At 40.3% G+C, this 25,471-nt stretch overlaps 1 protein-coding gene across 3 annotated transcripts in view; it reads left to right on the forward strand.

Annotated features, from left to right (window-relative positions):
* The window catches only part of plcb4b (phospholipase C, beta 4b), a 120,600-nt gene that overhangs the window by 74,053 nt on the left and 21,076 nt on the right, over positions 1 to 25,471 (forward strand). For all 3 annotated transcript variants that reach the window (XM_080018989.1, XM_080018990.1, XM_080018991.1), the window contains 20 exons: positions 525 to 668; positions 5,911 to 5,990; positions 6,440 to 6,493; positions 6,663 to 6,744; positions 8,285 to 8,385; positions 8,901 to 8,958; positions 9,960 to 10,068; positions 12,713 to 12,923; positions 13,575 to 13,668; positions 13,910 to 13,989; positions 14,110 to 14,194; positions 14,709 to 14,799; positions 14,966 to 15,079; positions 16,307 to 16,458; positions 16,809 to 16,895; positions 17,478 to 17,622; positions 18,375 to 18,459; positions 19,278 to 19,402; positions 21,373 to 21,424; positions 23,016 to 23,118. In XM_080018989.1, coding sequence (XP_079875115.1) covers positions 525 to 668; positions 5,911 to 5,990; positions 6,440 to 6,493; positions 6,663 to 6,744; positions 8,285 to 8,385; positions 8,901 to 8,958; positions 9,960 to 10,068; positions 12,713 to 12,923; positions 13,575 to 13,668; positions 13,910 to 13,989; positions 14,110 to 14,194; positions 14,709 to 14,799; positions 14,966 to 15,079; positions 16,307 to 16,458; positions 16,809 to 16,895; positions 17,478 to 17,622; positions 18,375 to 18,459; positions 19,278 to 19,402; positions 21,373 to 21,424; positions 23,016 to 23,118 — 2,052 coding nt within the window. The remainder of the gene's footprint in view (positions 1 to 524; positions 669 to 5,910; positions 5,991 to 6,439; positions 6,494 to 6,662; positions 6,745 to 8,284; positions 8,386 to 8,900; positions 8,959 to 9,959; positions 10,069 to 12,712; positions 12,924 to 13,574; positions 13,669 to 13,909; positions 13,990 to 14,109; positions 14,195 to 14,708; positions 14,800 to 14,965; positions 15,080 to 16,306; positions 16,459 to 16,808; positions 16,896 to 17,477; positions 17,623 to 18,374; positions 18,460 to 19,277; positions 19,403 to 21,372; positions 21,425 to 23,015; positions 23,119 to 25,471) is intronic.

Below are 25,471 nucleotides of genomic sequence, written 5' to 3' on the forward strand. Positions count from 1 at the left end.
ATAATAATCATGAGACGCACGCACACACACACACACACACACACACACACACACACACACACACACACACTAATATATGTACAGTATGTGAATTTGTGTATGTTATTATTATAATTACAATATATCTTTATAATATTGACACTAGATATTGCTATATATCCATATAATATCCATGTTGTCATATGGGATTAGATATTGCTATGGTTATAATATTGTTATCGTGTTATGAAACTAAATTTCAGATTTTGGTTATCCGAATATCGTGATATACTGTAGTTAAATGTTGTCTTTAAGGATGTATTACAGTAAAATATGAATAATAATAAAATATTGTAAAATTTGATTTTGCCCAGTCCTAATATAATATTAATAAGGATAATAATGACAATGATTATATAATTCTAATACCCACACCCCTTTGAGTCTAATCAAGGGCTATATGTATATAAATTAACTGGACTTGGCTTCACCTTTAATATCTACCACCCTCCCCCTTTCCCAATCTGTCTTTCTTTCTGTCTCAGGACCCGAAGATCCTATCTTCGTTCGAGGCAATTGGGAAGAATGAGGCCGACCTGGAGGGCTGCGTCATCTGCATCTGCAGTGGCACCGACCTAGTCAACCTCAGCTTCATGTTCATGGTGGCCGGGAACCCCGACACTGCCAGGGTGAATATCTGCTGCCACGTCATGCAATCCCAAAATTCAATTCCCACCGATATTACAGCATATTATAAAAAATAAATCTTTTAGGTTTAAAATATGCCAGACTCCTTCCCTCCCCCCCTCTGCCAGAATCTGAGGAGGAGCTTATGGCATTGACACACTACACGACTTTCAAAGTGGTCAGATCGCTGTACTGTTCACAATAAACAACTTTCTGCCTTGTGATCTTGTGGGAATTATGAGTGGTTGTGGTCTCACACTACATGACTGATCGGCAGCAGTCACACATTACAAGATATTTTACAGGGAGGAATCCCCGATGAGTCTGGCTGGTCTTCAAACTACGTTTCGTCACAAAAACACACACACACGTGAAGTGACACCGGAAATGCCGTGATACCATGCGCAGGACAGGATTATTTATTTTTATATATTTATCAGTGTAAAAATAAATAGATAAATATAAACTAGAGAAGAAAAGTAAAATAGGTATGTTGTGTGTTTCTGGCTGCTGCTCCAGTGCACTGCCATTTCCCAGTCTCTCCCCAAAACTTCCTGATATTAAGCGTGCTTGATATCTCAGTGAGCAGTCGGATCCAATGTGAGCAGTTCACACCAACACGCTCGTCGCTCACGGCAGCGCAAACCGCTGCCTCCGATCTTGGGGCTTTGCTCGACGATCGCCAAAAACCTGTCAGCGAGTGGAAAATCAGGCTAAAATCTTGTAGTCTGAACTCGGCATTTGATGCAGGCTGGCTTTTCTCAACATGCTTTAGAAAGGGGGCAATGTGATGGGGGAAAAAATATATATTTTTAATATTATTCATTCAGCTTTTAGTATCGAGTTTATTGCTTCCCCCATCATCTACATGGAGATAACTAATATATTTCATATTTTTAATTGTTTTTGTGAATATTTAAATAATCCATGTGATTATTTAAGACCATAAAATGTCTTTCAGCTAAGCTGATGGTAAAACTTAATTCCAAGTTCTGTGAAGCCAAACAAGGACCTTGAAATTGCTTTATATGTTTACCCAGCAGACTAGCAAGCATAATCATAATCAATTATTTGATTAATCAGTTCACCACATGTCAAGATGGTGTATATTGTCAACCATATTCAATTTTTCTTATCTCTTAAACAGGGATGCAATCTTCTTTCAGCAAAATTCCAAGTTTTTGCTGAAGGCCCTTTTTTAGCCATATTTTCCAAAATAGCCATATTGTGTACATTTGATAATTTATATTTTTTTAGCCGGGTACTACCGGGTAGGGGTGCAGGAATGAAATTTGAATAGAATTCAGATAATAAAAAAAATATCACTATTCAAATGCTGAAATTGCCATTTGATTGTATATTTATTTTACAAATAAACAATTGATGATAAATGTTTTGGCTAATGTTTGCGAATCAATTCACATGTGATGAGCAATAAAGTTCAGTATCAGTTCATCGAGTTTGTTGCACAGCAAACGCACATTAGAGAGAAATATTCCCAGTAATAGTGCGCAAAGTCCACAAACTCTAAAAATAAAATGACGTTGAGCACTAAGTTAAAAACCTGAATGTTGCCAGCTCCTTCAAATGTCCTCAGTTGATAAATATCATTATTAACCATAATTTTGCATAATTCATATTAATGTGGAAACTACACTCTCTCTGCACTAAAATGCACAGAGATTTACAGAGATTTTCAATTCAGAGTACATCAGTTTGAAGATGATGAAAACGTTCTCCACAGAGGGATTCCCCCGGAGCCCCCTAATTGCGTTAGTAATGGAGAATGTCCACCTCCGATATAAAGAGCATTCTGTGGGGTGGGATAGGCATTGTGTGACCAGCACCTTAATTTATAACCAGTCCAGTTGGTTCTAGGTCAATATACAGTATATAACCCTAAAATAACCTTTCACGCTCCCATGGAAGCTCAGTCTTCTATCCATGGTGATCACAGGCCTGAGTTACGGTAAACGGGATGACCTCACTACTGCTCAGCATCCCAAAATGTATAGATCCAAGGGTTATACGGTTACCATGGCATCACCACCACCATAACAACGGCTTCATTCCTTCATCCATTCATATGTACAGATCTGCTCTGTGAATGGATTCCAATAGTTTCTCTTGTGAGTACTGTATGACTAACTAAACTACAATGCGAAAGACTCCAGCAGTGAGTCAGTGGCGTGGTGGTGGTGGTGGTGGTGGTGGTGTTGTGGAGCCTGCGCCGCCAGACAGCCGAGAGGAGGAGAGGAGGTTCTTGCAAAAAAACATATTGACCGCAGACGCGAAGCTGCATTGTCAGGGCGAAGGTTCATATGCTGCCTCCTCCCACACAGACTGGCCCAACGCCACCGAGAGGCTGAATGGAGAGAGATGTTTGGTGTGAATCATGTTCCCTCCCTCTTCCTACACTCTTCCCGCTGCTCAGTGATGTACCGGTGGAGATTGCATTCTGAATTACTCTTACACTGTCGTCGTATTCAACAAAGAGACAATGAACGGGACGTATAGTGACCGGCCCAACACATATGAAATCCATTATTTTGTTCTCGAAATCGAAACTATTATTATTTTTATTCAATTTGAAATGTATTATTACTTCTGTTTAACATCAAAATATACAGGTGTTTTGGAAATCCGTTTATTGTTATTTTCAAGACATCTCCCAACAAGTCTGGGCATTGGGCGGGATCTCGTGATTTGATAACATTTCGATTTCGATACAAATCATCCCGATTCAATATGGATTTGATCCAGTATTGATGACAGATCAGATGGCTCTATGTCGATATGTATTGACATTTTATACACGATGACAATTAGTACAGACTTTTTGGTTTACCATGTGATAAAAAAGATTTCACCCAAGCACATTCATCATAATTCATTTAAATGGTAAATGGTTGCATAACCTTTAAACAAAGTATCGATATTCAAAATTTTTAGTCGATACGATAGAAGTATGTATTGTATATTCTAATATTATTTTTAAACTAAGATTTTGCACTCCCCTCTCTTCACTTTACTCTTTAAAATCCATGATATTTTACATTTATTTTGAGTTATCAACACAGAAGCGAACACGGGTTTCAGGACGGATCTTAAACTACCTCCCCTTTTTCTATCAGTCTTAGTCCCTGGCTCTGTTTCTTCTCGTCTCTGTCCTTTTCCCTTGTTTTCTTTCCCTCTTCCTGCTCCTCACTCTGTTCCCCCTCTCCTCCGAGGGCTGTGAGAGGTCTGGCCGTCCTGTCCTGTTCCTGCTCGAGTGCCGGAGTGGTTGAGGAGAGAAATACCTCTCCATCCATCTCTCCCCTAATCCCCCTCTTGCCCTCTCACTCATCCCCCATGCTCAGACAAAATATCCATGCTCTGCCTGTTTTTCTTTTTCCCTCTCCCTCTCCATCGCTTTCTTAATGTCTCCCCCTTCACGAGAGACGAGGGTCTGGGTCCAACGCTGCTCCCTGGTGGCAGATCTCTAGAAAATGCAGCCTTCAGCCTCTACAAAACTTGAAAAAATAAATGTCTTAAATAACGGAAAATGCAATAACCAAAGCTCTATTCCGGATTATGAGACGAATGTTTTGCAAAATTATCAGAATCACAGATATTAAAACAGAAAAAAACCTCTGGGGAAGTAAAGGAAAGTAAGATATCTTCTTTATAAGAAGCAAAAGCAGGAAGAACATGACCAAAATTATTATTTTTCTGTCTTTTAGATTGATGACTCAGTCACATTTTGGCTAAATGGATTTTTATTGCGTCAAATTCTGTTCCAATAACCTGAAGGAGAACACATCGCACTCTGCCTGTTGATTGTCTGGAGAAGATAATGAGGGAACGAGGGCAGTGTAATTATTACGGCCTTTAAAAAAAACAGCCACGCTCTTAGCAGCAAGGTAAATAATAAAAAAAATAATAATAATAATGTAGATGTGTTCAGTTTATTTAATGACGACAACAAATTGTTAATGTGAGCGGCTTCTGTTTTTGAAAAATGGCCACGGGTTACCTAAAACATTTTAATCGTTCAGTCAATTCCAGGAATTCATTAATTAATTAATGATGGCATGAACTCATTGTTTCTCAATTACATTCATTAAATATAATTCATTAAATGATATGTACAATCAATAAAATAGGGCTGTGAAACCATTTAATCCAAAGTTTAAGTTTACGTTGTGATTAATCGCGATTAATTGCTTTCCCCCCCGAGACGGAGGCTTATAATAATCATCAATATTTCAACATGGAATCACCAAATTAATCAATAAGCCGCCTAATGGTGTAGAATCTACTCAAAGGAAGTATATTTTAAACCAAATAATATTATTTAATGGAATATTTTTAATCGTCAATGTACAAATGAATTATCTAATTAGTCCCTCCACCCTCGCTTTCTGCCCCCCACCACCCTCTCACTCCCTCCCGCTCTCTGCCACGCTAACACACCATGACACCCTCTCCACCTCTCCGCATGCAGGTCACACTAAGCAGCAGACCTCGGGAGATAACACACTTATTTACATCCCATCAGCGTGTGCACGTGTACACGCACACACACTCACGCATGCGGTCCCAGGTGCAGGCCACCCCTGCTGGCAAAAGAGAGGGAGTGATCACAAAGAGAGAGATGTCAGAAGAGGCATCTGAATGATTGTAGTGATAAAATACCATATTTCTAACAGTGTGGCTGAGCTAAACGTTAAGTCTGGGTTTCATTGTTGGTTTTGAACGGTCCAGCTCTGGCACGTTGGACCACCCATGTTAAAAATGTCTGGCATCCACCAATGGCGCAGTATTTCGGATTAGTCCTGTGTGTGTGTCTGTGTGTGCGTGTGCGCGCGTATGGGTGCGTGGGGTGTCTTGGGTGTCTTTTTCTGTTTTTTTTTCCACAGTGTCTGTGGGCACGTCTGCATGTGTTTATTTGTGCGTGTTTGTGTTGGGTGTTTGAACATTCTTCTGCATATTTGTTTGTGGAACTGCAGGCAATTAATTTGCTTGTGTTTATCCCCCCAGAGGAGCCTGCACTAAACTCAGTGGCACGCACACACACACACACACACACACACACACACACACACACACACACACACGGGCTGCCCTTTCTGTGTGTGTGTGTGTGTGTGTGTGTGTGTGTGTGTGTGTGTGTGTGTGTGTGTGTGTCTGTGTCTGTGTGCGCGTGTGGGGCAGGGTGAAAATCTGCGTGACCTGAGTCCTTGTGCTTGTTTGTTTTTGCAGAAGTGGACTGAAGGACTGAGGTCGGTGATTCACAACTTTAAGGCCAACAACGTCTGTCCGATGACGTGCCTCAAGAAGCAGTGAGTAACACCCGCTACAGTACCGCCACGTGTACGGTACTATTCATAGCTGTGTATTTATGTATTAGTATTTATTGTTATTTAGGTATTTGTATATAGGTATCACTACAGTTTATCGTGTTTATTTTTTTAATTTTTTTTTCTATATACCTATTGCTATACAATAAACTATTTATTGCTATATACATATTTATATATATTATTTGTTGCTCTATACATATTGCTATATATTATTTATTGAATTTTACATATTGCTATATGTTATTTAATGCTATATACGTATTGCTATATACCTGCATGCATATTGGGCTCATAAGTTTACATAGTCAGCTACACAAGTGCTACTCTCCGTTAACTTCTGTTTATACGTGTACATACATTTATCATCTTTTTCTGTGTTTATATGAAATATCTACAATTATACTTTTGTGATTCTGTCCCTCCTCCAGTTGGATGAGAATGTGCTTTCTGACCAATGTGAATGGAAAGATTCCAGTTCGAGGGTAGGTTGAACGCACTTCTTTTCCGTGTGTTTAGTTTGATCCAGATCTAGATTATCGCTCGCTCTCCTCCTGCTCTTTCCGTTACACTCTCTCTCTCTCTCTCTCTCTCTCTCTCTCTCTCTCTCTCTCTCTTTCTCTATCTCCATTTGTCTCCCTTTCTCACGTGCAGCATCACACGGACGTTCGCATCAGGAAAGACAGAAAAGGGAATCTTCCAGGCTCTCAAGGAGCTTGGCCTGCCCAGCGGAAAGGTCAGACGCCACTGAAGTTTGTGCCATTTTTCATCCAGTCACTGCAGCGTTTTGGCAACAATAGGAGGAGGCAGCGGGTTGTTTTACGCTGATGTAGGATGTGATGGATACTAAAAAGCAGCTATAAACCAGTTAACAACACAGCCATTTGAATGCCCTCATGCAACACAAACTTATTTTTCCATTTTTTTGTATGAGAATCTAAAATACTGTCATTCAAGAATTTGCATATATATTTGCATACACTGATATCATGGCTAACAGAGGCATACGTTTGAAATAGTGTAATATATTTACCATATATTGCAGAATATACCTATCATTCATTTCCACAAAAATAATATTTATTTTCTCTGAATAGTGAAAATAGTGGATTTAGAGCCACTGTGTATATATATATGAATATATGTATGATATATAATATAAGTATATGTGGATTTTCCCTGTACATGTATAGTAGATGAAATACATTACCGTTTATTATATTTTTCCACATCTCATTTAAACAGAGGATGTTTTGAAATGTGCTCTCTATCGCGTTTTAACCCAGATAAATGTATTTTACTGTGACGTGTAATAGGGACTTTTTTGCTTTGATCTCGGTTCAGCCCGTTTCTCAATTTAAAATAAAGTAGACAAAATGGTTTATTGGTTTTACATTTCAGACCTCCGGGCAATAAAAGGACCTGGCCAATGCTCTTTGTGAAGCTCAGATTTGGTTTTTCGTGGAAAGAAAAAAGAGGCAGCACTTAATGGAGACATTCTGTACTCCCCCCGCCACCCACCCCAAAATAGTTTTATTTGCAATGCACTTTATTGTTGCCCCTGCACCCTCGTGGTGTTCAGGCTGGGTAGTCAAACAGCAGCGTAAAAAATGTATACCTTTGCAAATTGGCAAAGGTATACAAGCCCTGAAAAAAAATTCCATCTCCTTTTCAAAAACAAGAAGCTAACAATATAATTAGACAGTCTTTAAATGTTATATGGAAGAAAATGGACATTGGGCTGCATGTAAGCATAATGAGAAGCTGCAGCAGAGTGGTAAGTGTGGGAGTCTCTACCCACATGTACAGGTTTAGGGAGGGAGTCTTTCTGGCACTGGGTCGCCAACATGGCAAGAGTTTTTATTAAAACGCAGAACAGAAAAACTTGCTGGCCGACAGATAAATATTAAACAATAATAATAGTCAGTCTGGGCGCAGAAGGAATGACGATTCACTCCGGCTCCTGGTTGGTTGCCCCGGATCGGCCAGATCGCTAATCGGCCGATCCGGGGCAACTGTGCCGCAGGACAGAAGCCATGCTGCCGTCTGCAGCCGCGCCTTAACCACGCCCTTTTGTCCACCACAGTCAATTTCTCAGTAGTGAAGTGTTTTCAGTGAAGGAAAACCGCATTGGAATAAGGTCTGGGTTGAAAATTGACAAACTCATCCTTTAATGCTTGTTGACTCTGTACTGTACCTGCTTCCTCTTTGTGATTCATGACATCGTGTCTCCAGATTAATTGTTCGTGAACTGTTCCTAATGTCGTGCCCCGCAGAACGATGAGATCGAACCATCAGTATTTACCTTCGACATCTTCTACGCACTCACACAGAAGATCTGCCCTCGCACTGACATAGAAGATCTCTTCAAGAAGATGTGAGTTCCCCTTTTTTTACTCTTTGACGCTCATCTTTCATTTCAATTTGACTTGGCTTTTGCGTCACGTATAACGTTGTATCACTTCCGATGGCAGATTGATCCCTGAGTTTAGCTAAGGACGGTTTCTAATGTATCGTGTTCCTCCAGCCTTTATCTTGTTAAAATGAAAAATACTCACCCACTGCACTAACTTCCTATGGACAGTCTAACCCGCTTCAAGAGTTTATTTAACCTGAATAATTTCAACTGTGACAACATTTTGTGTATGTTAACCTGGAAGCGGTGATCTAACCTTGTATGGCTTGAAAATGTTAACTTTTTAACTGTAACTGTAACCCCACTATTTATAAAAAAAAAAAAAAGTAAATAAATAAAAAGAGCTGTTCTGTTTTTCTCTCTTCATAAATTAATGTCTTGCTTGTTTATTTCTTACTGACTTGCATTTTTTTTTTCCCCGTTTTTATCAAAGGCATAACATTCTTTTTTTTCTTCTAATTAATTCCTTTTTGCAGCAATGGGGACAAAACTGATTATTTAACTGTAGACCAGTTAGTCAGCTTTCTGAATGAAGTAAGCTCTTTATCATTCATTAACTTCTCTTGTGTGACCGTTTGGCTTGGCTTGGCTTGGCTTGACCCCCCCCCCCCCCCACCCCATGTCCCACTGAGGGTAGAAGTTGCCCGTCGGCTTGAATCAAGAACAATTTTACCGTTTCTAGCTCCTCCTTCTTCTCCATCCGAGGGCCTAAAACCACTAAAAACAGACTTTTGATCAGCATGTGAGGGCAACATCATCCAACCCCCTCAGTATGTGCATGACCCACAAACCCCCCCACCCGCCTACCTCCACCCTCCTGCCATGTCTTGTCGTCCAGTGTCTCTGATTAGCGTTGCCATGGCGATGGGGGAGAACAGAGATTTTTTTTCTGTCCTGTCGCATCCTCCTCCGCTCATCCTGTTATAACTGGTGTGTGTGTGTGTGTGTGTGGGGGGCAGGGGGGTTGTCCTCTGTTTGTCAGAAACCTGCCTATTCCCTCCCTTCGCTGTGCGGCTGTTTAGCCCCGCTAGCTCGTCCTTGGCTCTGCGTGTCACATTGAAATAGTTCCCCCACCCTCTAGATTTGTTTCCATATGCGTCTCCCCAGTGGCCAGCTGTTTGCGTTATTTCTCCTTGTTGTTCCTTTTTTTTCCTGTGTTCTTTTATCTTTTTAGAAATAGTGCCACTTGGTAGCTCTCCAACACAAGTACCCGCCAGAGCAACAACTTTGTATGTAGTTGCTTTTCCAACCGATCCATCCCGTCATTTGTCATTCTGATGATTTTCCAGATATTTTGATGGTCATCCATTTTATTACATTAATTAAGCATCCCTTTCTTATCCCTTTCTCCCTTTCTCTCATTAGCACACACTTATTTGGCCTCTAAACTCGCTTGTGTTGGATCAGCTGTTAACCATACAGGATTACTGTGTTCCTAATACGTTTGTGTGTGTGTGTGTGTGTGTGTGTGTGTGTGTGTGTGTGTGTGTGTGTGTGTGTGTGTGTGTGTGTGTGTGTGTGTGTGTGTTCTGCAGAATCAGCGCGACCCCAGGTTAAACGAGATCCTGTTCCCGTTTTACGATCCTAAGAGAGCTATGCAGATCATTGAGAAGTACGAGAGGGATGCAGACCTGAAGAAGAAGGGTAAGATAAGGAAAAGGGAGAGACAAAGATGGACATGGCAGCAACAGCAGCAGCAACATTGAAATCTGAAGCTGTGCTGCCATCTGTTTGCAAAGCCAGGAACTGCACCTCCAGCTAAGACTGAAACATACAATAAGAGAGAAAACTGAGAAAGGTACAAGAAACTTCAGTGAGGAAAGGTTTGGAAAATATATAAAAACAAGAAATAAAAAATTATAATTAATAAGGAAAAGATGTTTGTACAATACTGTAATCCCAAAATAATAATCCCCAAAAAATTATAAAAAAAAAGATATACACTACTCACAAAAAGTTAGGGATATTTGGCTTTCGGGTGAAATTTATGGAAAATGTAAAAAGTTCACACTACAGTGATTATTATATCATGAAAGTAGGGCATTTAAGTAGAAGCATGCAATGGTGATTTCCTCATCTTAAACAATTTATTGAAACAAAAGCCAACAACAGCGGTGGGTTTACCACAACAAAAAATGTCAATGTCTCAATAACTTGTCATGTTCCCTTGAGCATCAATTACAGCTTGACAACGACGTCTCATGCTGTTCACAAGTCGACTTATTGTCTGCTGAGGCATGGCCCCCCACTCTACACGGCGACTCAGCTGATCCCATAGGTTTTCTATGGGATTCAGTGGCATTCATCATCCGCTTCCGCAGGGCACTGTTCACAATGAAGCGGTCATCAGTGTGGGATGTGGCCAAAGGACGTCCACTTCTATGCCTTTCTGTGACTCTTCCAGTCTCTGTATCTCTGTTGCAACCTGCTGATGACACTGTGACACTCTAAGCTCAGTGGCCACACTGCACACTACTACATACACTACTCACAAAAAGTTAGGGATATTCGTGGCGTATACATACACTACTCACAAAAATTTAGGGATATTCGGCTTTCGGGTGAAATTTCAGGATGAACCTAAAATGCACTATAACCTTTACAGGTGAACTTAATTTGACCGTCTCTAAACTTTTGAATGCACATGTCCAACTGTTCAATGTTTCAGTACTTTTTGCACAACTTGCTGTTCTCTAACAAGGAGCTGAACGGCAAAATTCACAACAGGTGTTTGATCCATGAATCGACCAATACATTTCGTGGTTCAATTCAAATTGGTATTTAAACAGTCCTCTTCATCATGCTGTTCGCATGAATTTGACATCATGAGACCAAGACGACACCTAACAACTGATCAACAGTACCTCGCCATTGAGAGGCTTCAAACAGGATGTTCTCAGAGGGAAGTGGCCACTGAGCCTAGAGTGTCACAGGGTCATCAGCAGGTTGCAACAGAGATATAGAGACACTGGAAGATTCACAGAAAGGCATAGAAGTGGACGTCCTTTGGCCACATCCCACGCTGATAAGCGCTTCATTGTGAACAGTGCCCTGCGGAACCGGATGATGAATGCCACTCAACTCCAGGCACATTTAAGGGAGGTGAGAGGCACCCAAGTTTCACGTCAGACCATTCAAACCGTTTACATCAGCGTGGTCTGCATGCTAGACGACCTGCAAGGGTACCTGACCACACCACCAGGCACAGGCATCATCGTCTTGCATGGGCCGGCGAGCATTTACACTGGACGAGGGACCAGTGGCCTCAGTGCTGTTCTATGATGAAAGTCGATTCACGTTGAGCAGAAATTATGGCCGCCAACGATGTTGGAGACGTCAAGGAGAGCGCTATGCATCAGCCACTGTTGTCACCAGACGAGCCTTTGGTGGTGGTGGTGTTACAGTGTGGCCAGGTGTGTCTAGTCAATACAGAACTGCCCTACACTTTGTGAATGGTACAGTGACAAGCCCATACTACCTGAATAACATCATTAATCCAGTCATTGTGCCCCTGCATGAACAACACAGGCCTCATTTCATCTTCATGGACGACAATGCTCCAGCTCATGGAGGTGGCATCATTAGGGAACAGCTGCTGGAGACTGGGGTACCTCAAATGGAGTGGCCTGCACTTTCTCCAGACCTGAATTCCACAGAAAACCTATGGGATCAGCTGAGTCACCGTGTAGAGGCTTGTAACTCTGTTCCCCAGAACCTCAATGACCTGAGGGCCGCCCTTCAAGAAGAGTGGGGTGCCAGGCCTCAGCAGACAATAAGTCAACTTGTGAACAGCATGAGACGTCGTTGTCAAGCTGTAATTGATGCTCAAGGCCACATGACAAGTTATTGAAACATTGACATTTTTTGTTGTGGTAAACCCACCACTGTTGTTGGCTTTTGTTTCAATAAATTGTTTGAGATGAGGAAATCACCATTGCATGCTTCTACTTAAATGCCCTACTTTCATGATATAATATCACTGTCGCGTGAACTTTTTACATTTTCCATAAATGTCACACGAAAGCCAAATATCCCAAACTTTTTGTGAGTAGTGTATGTCCAAAAAACAAGCGAGAGAGCACAGACTTTACAGATTGACATTTATCAGATTACACTATGGTATAATTAGGTACTCCCTTGAGGTAGGGGGCCAGTCTTTGCTCCAAATAAACCAAATAAAAATCCTCAGAGCTACTTATCTCTACCTAGTTATCTCATGGATTAGTTTAATGTTGGTTAGAGTGGAACTTCCACAAACAGTAATGTCTCCTTCCCTCTCCCTCTCCAGGCCAAATGTCCAGCGACGGGTTCTGCCGCTACCTGATGTCAGACGAAAACGCCCCAGTGTTCCTGGACCGGCTGGAGCTCTACCAGGACATGGACCAGCCGCTGGCCCACTACTTTATCAGCTCCTCCCACAACACCTACCTGACTGGGAGGCAGTTCGGCGGCAAGTCCTCGGTGGAGATGTACCGGCAGGTTCTGCTCTCTGGGTGCAGGTACCAGAAAGCACTTTCACACCCCCTGAAGAGATTTGAAATTTTAAGTGTTGAGAACAAATTCTAGCAAATACCCCCAGGTTTATAAGTCCGCAGTAGCAATGGGTGGAAAAATGGTAATTTAAGCCATTTCCATGACTTTGTTTTTCCCCAGTGTAGTAGCTATATATGGAACTGAACCAAAACCATGATTCTAAAAACCTAATACAAACCAAACAATATGTTTTTTGAACCATTAGACCCCTAATGCATATACACTTTCTATGAATAAATCAGGTGGAATGTTAACTTTAGATCCTCATAGAAGACATAAAGTGGGAAAGAGTTCGACTTCTCAAGTTTGTTCAGCTTGTGTACATGGGTCATCCCTGGTAGTGTATTATTATTACTATTATTATTATTATTATTATTATTATTATTATTATTTTGGTTTTCATTCCTCAAAAAGAGCTTTGACTCTTTGACTGAGTGTGTTCAATGACCACACATTACTTTGTGTTGGGTGTTTATTCCAAAGACCTGAATTTGCTGTGTATTTGACAAATGTTTAAATAATCGTGGTATGCGCATATGTAGGTGTTCATGTTTATTTATATGTACAGTATATGCATTTGTCGCAGTTTTGTGTGTGTGTGTGTTTGTCCATTTTAGATGCGTGGAGTTGGACTGTTGGGACGGGAAAGGAGAGGACCAGGAACCTATCATCACTCACGGCAAGGCCATGTGCACGGACATCCTGTTCAAGGTAAATGTACACACAGAGACAAACACACACTATCATACAAACTGCGGAGAACTGGTTTCAGGGTCTTGCTCATCTGGTTTCGTACTACTTTATAGTGAAGGTATGCCCCTTTGTGGCCATTATTGGGTATTACATGTGACATTTTTCTTTTTTGTTCAATGAAAAGTTGTTGCGTTTCACTGTACCATAGAATATCAGGATAATTTCATCCCTCCTTTGTCTGCCTCTCTTCATCCAACAGGACGTCATCCAAGCAATCAAGGACACAGCGTTCGTCACGTCAGACTCCCCCGTTATTTTATCCTTTGAAAACCATTGCAGGTTGGTTCTTCTTCGCTACGGGATATCAATAATAAATCACAGAGAATGGCCTGCAATCTCTCCAAGGCTGTGTTTCTGTCACGTAAAAACGGTATTAATCTTTGTGTGTCTTTCCTCCAGTAAACCACAACAGTATAAGATGGCAAAGTATTGTGAGGAGATCTTTGGGGACTTTCTCCTCAAACTGCCTGTAGAGGGCTTCCCGGTCAGCACTGCATTTATTTACTCTCTGATATAACTGTCAAGGTTGCTGTAATTGGCTGGTAGTCATCTGGAATTATTAATAATAAATATCAATGCAATATGCTGATGTATTTTGGATATAGTGATTATTATTTATTATTATTATTATTTTCTATTGTAAATCAATGATTAAAATATTATAATTACCAACAATATGTCACTTCTAATTGAAGACTTGTTTTAGATGAGTAATATTGTATTTTAAACTGGTAATATTGCCATTTTTAAGTAGAATGATATATATGTTAATGTGGCTACTTTTATATTTCAAAAAACTAAATGATGGACAAAAATGTACTTTAATTTCACTTGAACCAGAACTATACAGTTTATGTAGTATTTACTATACTATAGGTCAAAGTCAAAATCTTTCCTGATTCCTGAACATAGGATTTAGAATTTGTAAGGAGAGATATTGTGATAGATATTTACATGTCAATAAGAAAATCTAAAGCATGTTGTCTCTCCGGCGGCAGATTGAAGCCGGGCGTCCGTTACCGTCCCCAAACGACCTGAAACGCAAAATTCTCATCAAAAACAAACGCTTGAAACCGGAAGTAGAGCAGAGTAAGTGCACACTTCACCTTCCATCACCTGATCACTACATGCTGCAGACACACTGTGTTCACTGTGTGTGTGTGTGTGTGTGTGTGTGTGTGTGTGTGTGTGTGTGTGTGTGTGTGTGTGTGTGTGTGTGTGTGTGTGTGTGTGTGTGTGTGTGTGTGCGCCACAGAGCAGCTGGAGTCCTTCAAGAAACACATGGAGGCGGGAGAGACTAACACCCCAGCCATCATCCTGGGGGAGGAGAATGAGGAGGAGACGGAGAATGGTCAGCTGCCCGACCCAGGTTAATACGAAGGAATAATAATAATATTTGTATAGCACCTTTCATACACAACATGCAGCTCAATGTGCTTTACATAATATAATAATATAATAATATATAATGTAATAATAATAATAATAATAATATAATAGGGCAATCAAATAGTTATAATAACAATAATAATAATCACCATCATCATAATAATGATAATAATAATAATAAAAATAGTAAATGCGTGCATTTGAAATGCATTTAGTAAAAAAATTTAAAATACTCTTATTTTACTCAATATTATACATAGTGAATGTTTTCAAATGATATGATTGAAGTGCCTCAAACAGCCTCCTAATTACAAAATCCTTCAATTCTCAAAATCAGGTTGAATACCCAAATAGGCAAACTCTTCTGCTATCCAGTATAATATATCTCAAAATATATCTAAAATCTAGACTCAATCTATAAAGATTCTCTATATCTGTCTAAATAATTAGTCAGGAATTCATACCTCATGATTAAACATCCAAGAGCTTTTAAAGATGTTCCTAATTCAGTTGAAGGATGATGCCAGGGGTGAATGCCCACTGCTCTCTGCGCCGTGACAATTGCCTTAGAATTTTTGGCGGGAAAATAAAAACATTCCTGTGCTACCAAAGACTCGGTACTGACCCGATCTCAATCTAACCAGCCATAATATAAATATGAAGGGAGATCTGATATGTGTGAAAGTAGAAGACATCTAGTGTTTTTAAAGACATTGGCACAAATGCATATATTAATTGAATGTATTTGACCTCATGAAATCGTATATTATCTTGTGGTAGATAGAAAAGGGAACAGGACACATTATATTGATGGATTGTATTGAATGTGTGTATATATTATACTGTATACATTATTCTTTGAAATAAATGCTTAGTCTCAGAACGGCAGATAAATCACATATCAAAAAAATTCATTATAACAACTTACATGAAAGTGAAAATATACACTGATTATGTTTTAAATGTCCTCATAAAAATCTGCAAAATCCTCAAATATTATATATATTTAATCGTTTTGAATACATCAGAAAATTCACAAAGTTATGTATTCAAAAAACGAAAAAACAAAGTATTCAAAATACTTTTTCTCTGTGTGTCTGTGTGTGTCTGTCTGTGTGTGTGTGTGTGTGTGTGTGTGTGTGTGTGTGTGTGTGTGTGTGTGTGTGTGTGTGTGTGTGTGTGTGTGTGTGTGTGTGTGTGTGTGCAGGCGAGAAAGAGCCAGTGGAGAAGGACGTGGCGTTGGAGGCCCCCAGCAACCTGTCGGAGGAGCCTGGCGAAAAGGAGCCGAACAGCGTCTCCACTCAGAGCAACACTGTCAACTCCAGGAAGGAGGACGAGCACAGCAACAGCATCAAGAAGGTACAGGCAGAGGAGGACGCCTGAACACTGTGTTGGAGCAGTGGTTCTCAATGTGGGGTCCTTCAAGAGGTGAAATGATTAATAGTTCAACTTCAATGTTATTTAATTTACAAGACTTAAAAGCACAATTAGAGAATGTACAATAACGACTGTTTTGATCCTAGTTTCACGTATCTCTCTGACTATGGTGTAAATAAAGGTTGTGAGTTTGGACTAAATCATATCGGACACTAAGAATCTTCTCAGACTGGGGTCCGTAGCCTAATGCGTAACAAATTGAGGGACCTTGTTGTAGAAAAAAGGTTGATGGGGCTTTAATTGTGTGTATGTGCATGCACGTGTGAACCCAGGTGACGGAGGACGAGGTGACGGAGATCTCCGAGGCGACAGATGCCACAGACATTTCCGAAGCATCGGACCAGGACAACAACAAGAAGGCGAGAGCTCGCCTCACACACACACACACACACACACACACACACACACACACACACACACATACATACAAATCAACAGTCATGTGCAGAAAAACCAATGAATGGATATTTCCATTTTATATGAGCTTTTCTTGAATGTGTAGTACAAATGGTGTTTCACATATGGTACTAACTGAAAAAGTCCAAGAAAGTCCCAGACACACAAAAAAAAAAAAAAAATGTAAACACACAATTCAATTTAATAACAGCAAATATCTTCTCTTAGGATCTAATGTTCTAAATACCTTGCTGAATTTCTAAGATCAGTGTTTTATTTGTCAAAGAATTAGCAGGGAAGTGCTTTAACTTTCGGCCTATTCTCAACAGTGGGAAAATATGAATAGTCCCCAAATAAGTTAAAACAAGTTCAGGTGACTCAAAGTTAAAGAGAAAATTACAAAATGTTTACAAAAATAAAAAATGATATCATGTAAAAAAAATTAAGAACAGCAAGAACAGAAAAAATGCTAGATCTAGGGTAAAGTGATGAGTAAATTGAACTAAGGTGTGAACACTTAAAACCACCTTACTCCTGTTCCTTAGGGTGTGGAGGTGGTGGAGGACTCTGAGGAAGCCCTGATCGCCCAGTACACCTACGTAGGAGCCACCACCAACATCCACCCGTACCTCTCTGCCATGGTCAACTATGCCCAGCCCGTCAAGTTCCAGGGCTTTGATGTCGCAGAGGGTACGCTGGATGGTTTTATCATTTTATTTACCTTAATTAATGATGTTGCCTATGAAAGTGAAATTCTGCCTATAATTATTTAAATTTGTTACAGCAACATGCAAGCCCCAGCTTTTCATATCAGTTGAACACAAAAGTCACATTAAAGTGGCAATCTGTCAGATTGTCAGTGTTGTGGTGGGGTTACACTACAAGTCACTTGAGGTGGTGGGGATTTATTTATTTTTTGTTCTTTTTCATGAATGTTCCTCTATATCGACAGTTTATTGACCGCAGATAGCTACAGTGATTGATCTTATTCACCACATCTGGCTTTCACTTCTTGGCGGACGGCAGACCCTGCCACCAACAATGGAAACAGCATGTAGAGGAGCACATGCGTAACCTATATACATAGAAGTTTCTTATAAATATATAAGAAGCAGTTTCTTATAAAGTGCCCAAAAGAGCTCAATAAAATATAAAATATGGGATTGTTTTGCAAACTAATCTTACTTTAATTTTAAGAACTCAAGGCTCATTAATGTTAGCTTACTTCATCTTTCTTTGCACGGCTCTCCAAAATTACTGTGTTTATTTCATCATAACAAAATCTGTGAATTTTAATATTATCTTCATGAACTGGATGAAAATGTCCTTTCGTGACAGTTTATTTCTGAATGAAAGTGTTGGTTCTCCTCTGTCCTTTGCAACCAGGGTTGTGCTTCCTATCCTTTCCTCACGGTTTATTTTTTCGCTTTTCTTTTTTTCAGAGAGAAACATCCACCATAACATGTCGTCCTTCAACGAGTCGGTCGGCCTGGGCTATCTAAAGACGAACGCCATAGAGTTTGTCAAGTATCCTTTAGACCAGTGGTTCTCAACCTGCGGTTCGGGGACCCTCAGGGGTCCCTCAAGGGCTTCCGGGGGGTTCCCAGCAAAATGATCAGCCAACAGAGCACTAACCATGATTAGCTCTTAGCTTCGATGCTCGTGGGTTTGGTCGTGCTCAGATGGGGCAGTTCTTATTTTGAAATAGACAAGTCACAAAAAAACTGCCTGAGTTGTCTTATTTCACAGTTTTCACAGACCAATTTCAATGGGTCATGGGTCGATCTTCACCATCAAATCAAGTACTTTAGTTTGTGGCACAAATTAAATCTGCCTTTCCTTATGCGGCAACTCTCATCCACAACAGTAACAAAAAACAAAACTAAGAAGCGACTCAAGTTTTACTTAAAAACTTTCCAGTTTCAGGTCGTTCCAGATCCCATGCGATCGGCGGATAAATCATAGATATGTTATTTGTTTCTCCTCTCCTTCTGTGGGAAAAAAAAAGAAGCTCTGAGGTCTCTCGAGGCCAGTGTGCCTTTGGACGGTGATGCTGGGTCTTTTCACACACACACACACACACACACACACACACACACACACACACACACACACACACACACACACACACACACACACACACACACACACACACACACACACACACACACACACACACACACACACACACGGTGGTTAATTTCCAATGGGACTGCTGGACCCAAGCTGCTCCGCACTAAAAATAGCCCTGTGGTCTATTTGATGCACATGCACGCATACCCTCTCACACACACACACACACAGGAACACACACACACACATTTTTTTCCTGAGCGCCGGCGCAGCTACAACAAGCGTCAGATGAGCCGGATCTACCCCAAAGGGGGTCGGGTGGACTCCAGTAATTACATGCCTCAGATCTTCTGGAACGCAGGCTGCCAGATGGTCTCGCTGAACTTCCAAACCCCAGGTACCACGGAACCACGCGACACGCTACCTCTGACCTCACACACAAACACACACACACAAACACGTGCACACGCACACACACTTATGAATGCATGATCAACACATGAACATGCTTATTCCCGTGGTCTGGCTTATAACTCCCAAAAAACCCAGGTACCACAGGACCACAGCACGCAACATGTAACCGTCTGACCTCACCAGACATGCTCACAAATTGACAACTTGCATGCAAACATGCACGGACACACACACACACACACACACACACACACACACACACACACACGCACACATACGGTCATTCATAATTATAAACTACATTCAAAATGAAGGGCTAACCTTACACGCAAGTACAAACGCACTCTTGAACATTGTTTATTTTAACCCTAGAATGCATATGTTGAATCAAAAATGACCAGATTTAAGATTAGTTTTGTTTTTAATTCAAATGTGTACATATTATTTATATAATTAATATTTGATTAAAAAAATGGAGAGACATTATAAGCATCAATTGATCTAATTGATTCGCAGCCCTATTTTATTCATATGTTTTTACTTATTATTTAATCGATAAATAATTATTTGAACTAATTGAGAAGCATTCAATAAGGAATTCCGGGATTTTGAGATTATTTAAATATCTTTATTTGAAAAATAAAGCAAGAAAACAATCATCCAGGGTCATTTTTGCACCACAGCATGAATTCTTGGATAACAAAATATATTAATAGTAGATAATAAAAGGACCTATTGCAATAATAATACCCTAGTGCAATAATAATACAAATTAAAGATATTTACATAACAACCAAAATAGCACAAAACTAGATAATACAGATCAATATATACAATTAATTAAAAGTAAAAATAACTACAAATAAACAAAATAAACACATTTAAATAAATAACTCACTGAAAGTTAATACAATAAATAGATTACATTTTAAAAAGGTGGAGAAAGATAAGACATTAGTCATCGTTTTTTATTGATCTGTTTTTTTTTCTGTGAATTGGACTGTGGTCCCTCCAGTCACACTCAGATCTGTCAGTATTTTCCTCTTTACATGACTGTTTTACACACACACGCACACACACACACACACACACACACACACACACACACACAGCAGCTGCTGCTGCCCCACCGCCGAGGGGATGGGGGGTCGCAGCGCGCGCATGCGCGCGCATGTGTGTGTGTGTGTGTGTGTGTGTGTGTGGAGCGCTGGAGGGCAACACATAAAACAGGAGGAGGAGAAGAATAAAAGGGAGATGTCAGGGGGATTTAGGAGTCTCTTCATTTCTTTTTCTCTCTTTCACGTATTTTCCCCTTCTGGCTTGAGCAATAGCCAGAGATCCCGTTGTCATGACAACAGAAAACACACAAACCACAGAGGCGGAAAGTAACCAAGTAAAAGTTCAAGTTCCTAAAAGTACTTTGACTCGAGACTTTTACTCCACTATGTTTCTGAATATCAACAGCATTTTTTTTTACTCTACTACATTTCTAACACAGTCACAATACTTTAAATAAAATTAGGATTTATATTTATATTTGAAAAAAGTACAGTATTTTATTACAGGACACTGGATATGAAGAGTACTTTTATTAACAATACTTTTATGTACAATTAAAAGCAAGTACCTATATACTTTTACTTGAGTAATAGAAATGTCAATGGGCACTTTCACTTTTGCAAAAGTCATTTTGTCTCAGGGTATTTGTGAAATGGAAAAAAAAATTCTTGAGCAGTTCTTCCACCACTGGATTAATCTACGATTTTGAAAGGCCCATTTTCAGGAAAAAGAAAAGAAGTTGACGTACATACTTGGTTGGAATGAAACTACTTTCTGACACTGAGAAGGTCTTATATGAGCTACATACACCATTTCAACCATTTCTGAGATTTTCTTGTTGATATTTGCGCAACGAATGTTTCTGACCACCTCTCCCCCCCCCCCCTCTGTCAGATCTGGCCATGCAGCTGAACCAGGGAAAGTATGAGTACAATGGCTCATGCGGGTTAGTGACGTCCTTCCTCCTACACACCACTTCCTTCCTCCCCCTCTTCATTACTTCACTCCTTCCTCCTCCTCCTCCTCATCACACCCCTCCTTCCTCCTCCATCACTTCTCTCCGCCTCCTCTTCCTCCACATCACTTTATCCCTTCCTCCTCTTCCTCTCTATCACTTCCCTCCTCTCTCCTCTTCCTTCTTCACTTCCCTCCTTCCGCCTCCTCCTTCTTATCAGTTCCCTACTACTCTTCATCATCACTTCCCTCCTCCCTCCTCCTCATCATCACTTCGTCTTTCTCCTAATCATCACTTCCCTCTTTCCTCCTCCTCCTTATTACTTGCCTCCTTCCTCCTCATCATCACCTCCCTCCGTCCTAATCATCACTTCCCTCATTCCTCCTCTTCTTCCTCATCACTAGCCTCCTTCCTCCTCTTCCTCCTCATCACTTCCCTCCTTCCTCCAAACGTCATCTGTAAATAGCATATCATCATTAGCCGTTGCCTGCGGCAACCATAGATACTGCATGAGAGCCGATGAGGGATCTTGGATATTCCAGCTTTCTCTACACCCGTCTTGGCGACAGATCCCTCGCTCTTGTCGTCCTACTCGTCTCTCTCTCTTTCTCTCCATACCCGAGGGAGTGAGATTCCTCCGCTAATGCTGGAAATCTTCAATGGGAGGAGATTAGCGCTGTCAGGCAGAGCCATCAGTGCTAATACTGCTGTAATGGGCCCCCACTCGGCTCATGTAGCACGTCTTCCCTCTTATCAGCAGAACATTCTGTGCCGACAAAGTTTTCATGCTCTAAAGGCTGATATTGGGACAAAGACAGCACTCAGGGGTGTTGTTTTGGGATGTATTCACATCCCATTAGGTACCTCAGTGTGACTGTCAGCCTGATCCAGGATATATTGTTTATCAAAATTATATATATTATATATCATTTTTAAAAGCTGTCAGTCATTTATCTATCTCACGAGATGTAAATGTAACAATTATTTTTAATTACAGTTTTCCAGTGCCAATAACGCTGTATTTGAACCTAGTGGCACAGTCCTAACATAAATAATAAAAAAAAGAGAGATATTGAAGGGGTGACCTTGCCGATACTGCCATATTTCTCTGTGAAGGGACGGATCTCACGGAGAACTTCGAAGACTCCCATGAAATTCCTATAATCAGAGCAGTCAAACATTTTGCTGTAGTGCAGTCAAGTGAGCCGTAGTTTGAGAAACCTAAATTCCACCAGCCATCGTTTATTTTTGTCTGCGCAACTATTAGTGTACTAGCTAATAGGTATGAGTCACACTGAAATTCTAATAATGAAACTGTAATGAACAACTAGATGCATAGAGATTTGTCCAGATGTTTGACATAAAATCCATCCAGACCTTTCATAAGAAAAGCAAAACTTGAAGAACTTGAAAAGGTTTTGCTAAAAAATGTAATTAGGGTCCACCCACCTCCCAAATCCTAATTAATGTATCTAATTTTGAGCACAGGTGAGTGTTTCATTTTTGAGCAATGGCGTGCTGACCTGAATTCTTGTGTGTTTACTACAGTAAGTGTTTTTCCATTTGTGTGTGTGTGTTCCAGGTACCTGCTGAAGCCAGACTTCATGCGGCGTTCGGACAGAATGTTTGACCCGTTCTCTGAGACGCCAGTGGACGGAGTCATCGCCGCCCACTGCAGCGTGCAGGTCCAAAACACTTTTCATTAAATATAACAAGCATGTATATATATATATACATACATACATACATACATACATACACACACACACAGTGTGGGAAATAATAATTTGATCCCTCACTGATTTTTTTAAGTTTGCCCACTGACAAAGAAATGAACGGTCTATAATTTTAGTGGTAATTTTTGGTAGGTTTATTATAACAATGAGAGACAGAATATCAAAAAGAAAATCCAGAAAATCACATTAAATAAAAGATGTAATTTTCTTTGCATTTCACTGAGTGAAATAAGTATTTGATCCCCTATCAAAACATGACTTAGTACTTGGTGGAGAAACCCTTGTTGGCAAGTACAGAGGTCAGACGTTTCTTGTAGTTGATTACCAGGTTTGCACACATCTCAGGAGGAAAGTTGGACCACTCCTCTTTGCAGATCCTCTCCAAATCTTTAAGGTTTCGAGGCTGTCACTTGGCAACTCCAAGCTTCAGCTCCCGCCACAGATTTTCTATTGGGTTAAGGTCCAGAGACTGGCCAGGCCACTCCATGACCTTAATGTGCTTCTTCTTGAGCCACTCCTTTGTTGCCTTGGCTGTATGTTTTGGGTCATTGTCGTGCTGGAAGACCCATCCATGACCCATTTTTAGTGTCCTGGCTGAGAGAAGGAGGTTGTCACCATGGATTTCACGTTACATGGCCCCATCCATCTTTCCCTCGATGCGGTGAAGTCGACCTGCCCCCTTAGCAGAAAAACACCCCCAAAGCATAATGCTTCCACCTCCATGCTTGACGGTGGGGATGGTGTTCTTGGGGTCGTAGTCAGAATTCCTCTTCCTTCAAACACGGTGAGTCGCATTGATACCAAAGAGCTCGATTTTGGTCTCATCTGACCACATCACCTTCTCCCAAGCATTCTCTGAATCATTCAGGTGTTCATTGGCAAATTTCAGACGGGCCTTACATGTCCCTTCTTGAGCAGGGGGACCTTACGGGCGCTACAGGATTTTAATCTATTACGGCGTAGTGTGTTACCAATGGTTTTCTTGGTGACTGTGGTTCCAGCTGCCTTGAGATCATTAACAAGCTCCCCCTGTGTAGTTCTGGGCTGATCCCTCACCTTTCTCATGATCATTGATACCCCACGAGGTGAGATCTTGCGTGGAGCCCCAGACCGAGGGAGATTGACGGTCATTTTGTGTTTCTTCCATTTTCGAATAATCAGTTGTCAACAGTTGTCTTCTTCTCACCCAGCTTCTTGCCAATGGTCTTGTAGCCCATTCCGGCCTTGTGCAGCTCTACAATCTTGTCCCTGATGTCCTTAAACAGCTCTTTGGTCTTGCCCATGATGGAGAGGTTGGAGTCTGATTGATTGATTCTGGGGACAGGTGTCTTGTATACAGGTAGCAAGTTGAGACAGGTGTCTTTTATACAGGTAATGAGTTGAGACTAGGAGTATTTTCTTAAAGCGAGAGGACTAATCTGTGGGAGCCAGAATTCTTTATGGTTGGTCGGGGATCAAATACTTATTTCACTCAATGAATTGCAAAATAATTTATATATTTTATTTAATGTGACTTTCTCGATTTTCTTTTTGATATTCTGTCTCTCACTGTTATAATAAATCTACCAAAAATTACCACTGTGTGTGTTGTATATATATATATATATATATATATATATATATATGCTATATAGCAATTAAGGTTCAATGTAAATTGAAAGTAAATTTAAGTTAATTTTGCACAGTTTAACCCCAATAAAGGATTCTATTCTTTGTTTATGTTTCAAAGCTTGAATTGAAATTGCTCTACACTGTCACCATCATCTCTTTCAATTAAATTAATGTTATCACTTATTCTGAAAATTTATCAAAACAACACACCTATTAAAAATATAGTGACAAAACTTTCAGTTTTTTTCTATATTTGCTTTTTGAGGTTGTTAAGCTTTGTGTTAGTTGTTTTTTTTTTTTTTTGATTGTGTACAACAATGCACCAATTCCTTGTACATGAAAACATACTTTGATGAATACAACTCTTGATCTTGATTCTGAAAGGAACATAACAATCTGTTTTTTCATTCATGCAACCCTTGTGTTGAGCATATCAGCTGTGATAATTGTTTTTGACAAAAGGCAAGCTGTGCTTTACTCACTGCTGTGACTTTCTTACTTTATTTTGATTTCTTTACTTATATGACTTTACAGACTGTAACATTAACCGATTCTGTTTATGTGGTATTAGTATGTTTCCACATGGCGTGCAAAAGTATCATTGTCCTCTAGTGTGCTTCAGTATAATATCTATTTTTCTAATATTACATTACATTACATTTAGCAGACAAAACTTCCGGATATTCCTTTA

This window comes from Zeus faber, assembly GCF_960531495.2.
Source record: "Zeus faber genome assembly, chromosome: 2".
NCBI lineage: Eukaryota > Metazoa > Chordata > Actinopteri > Zeiformes > Zeidae > Zeus > Zeus faber.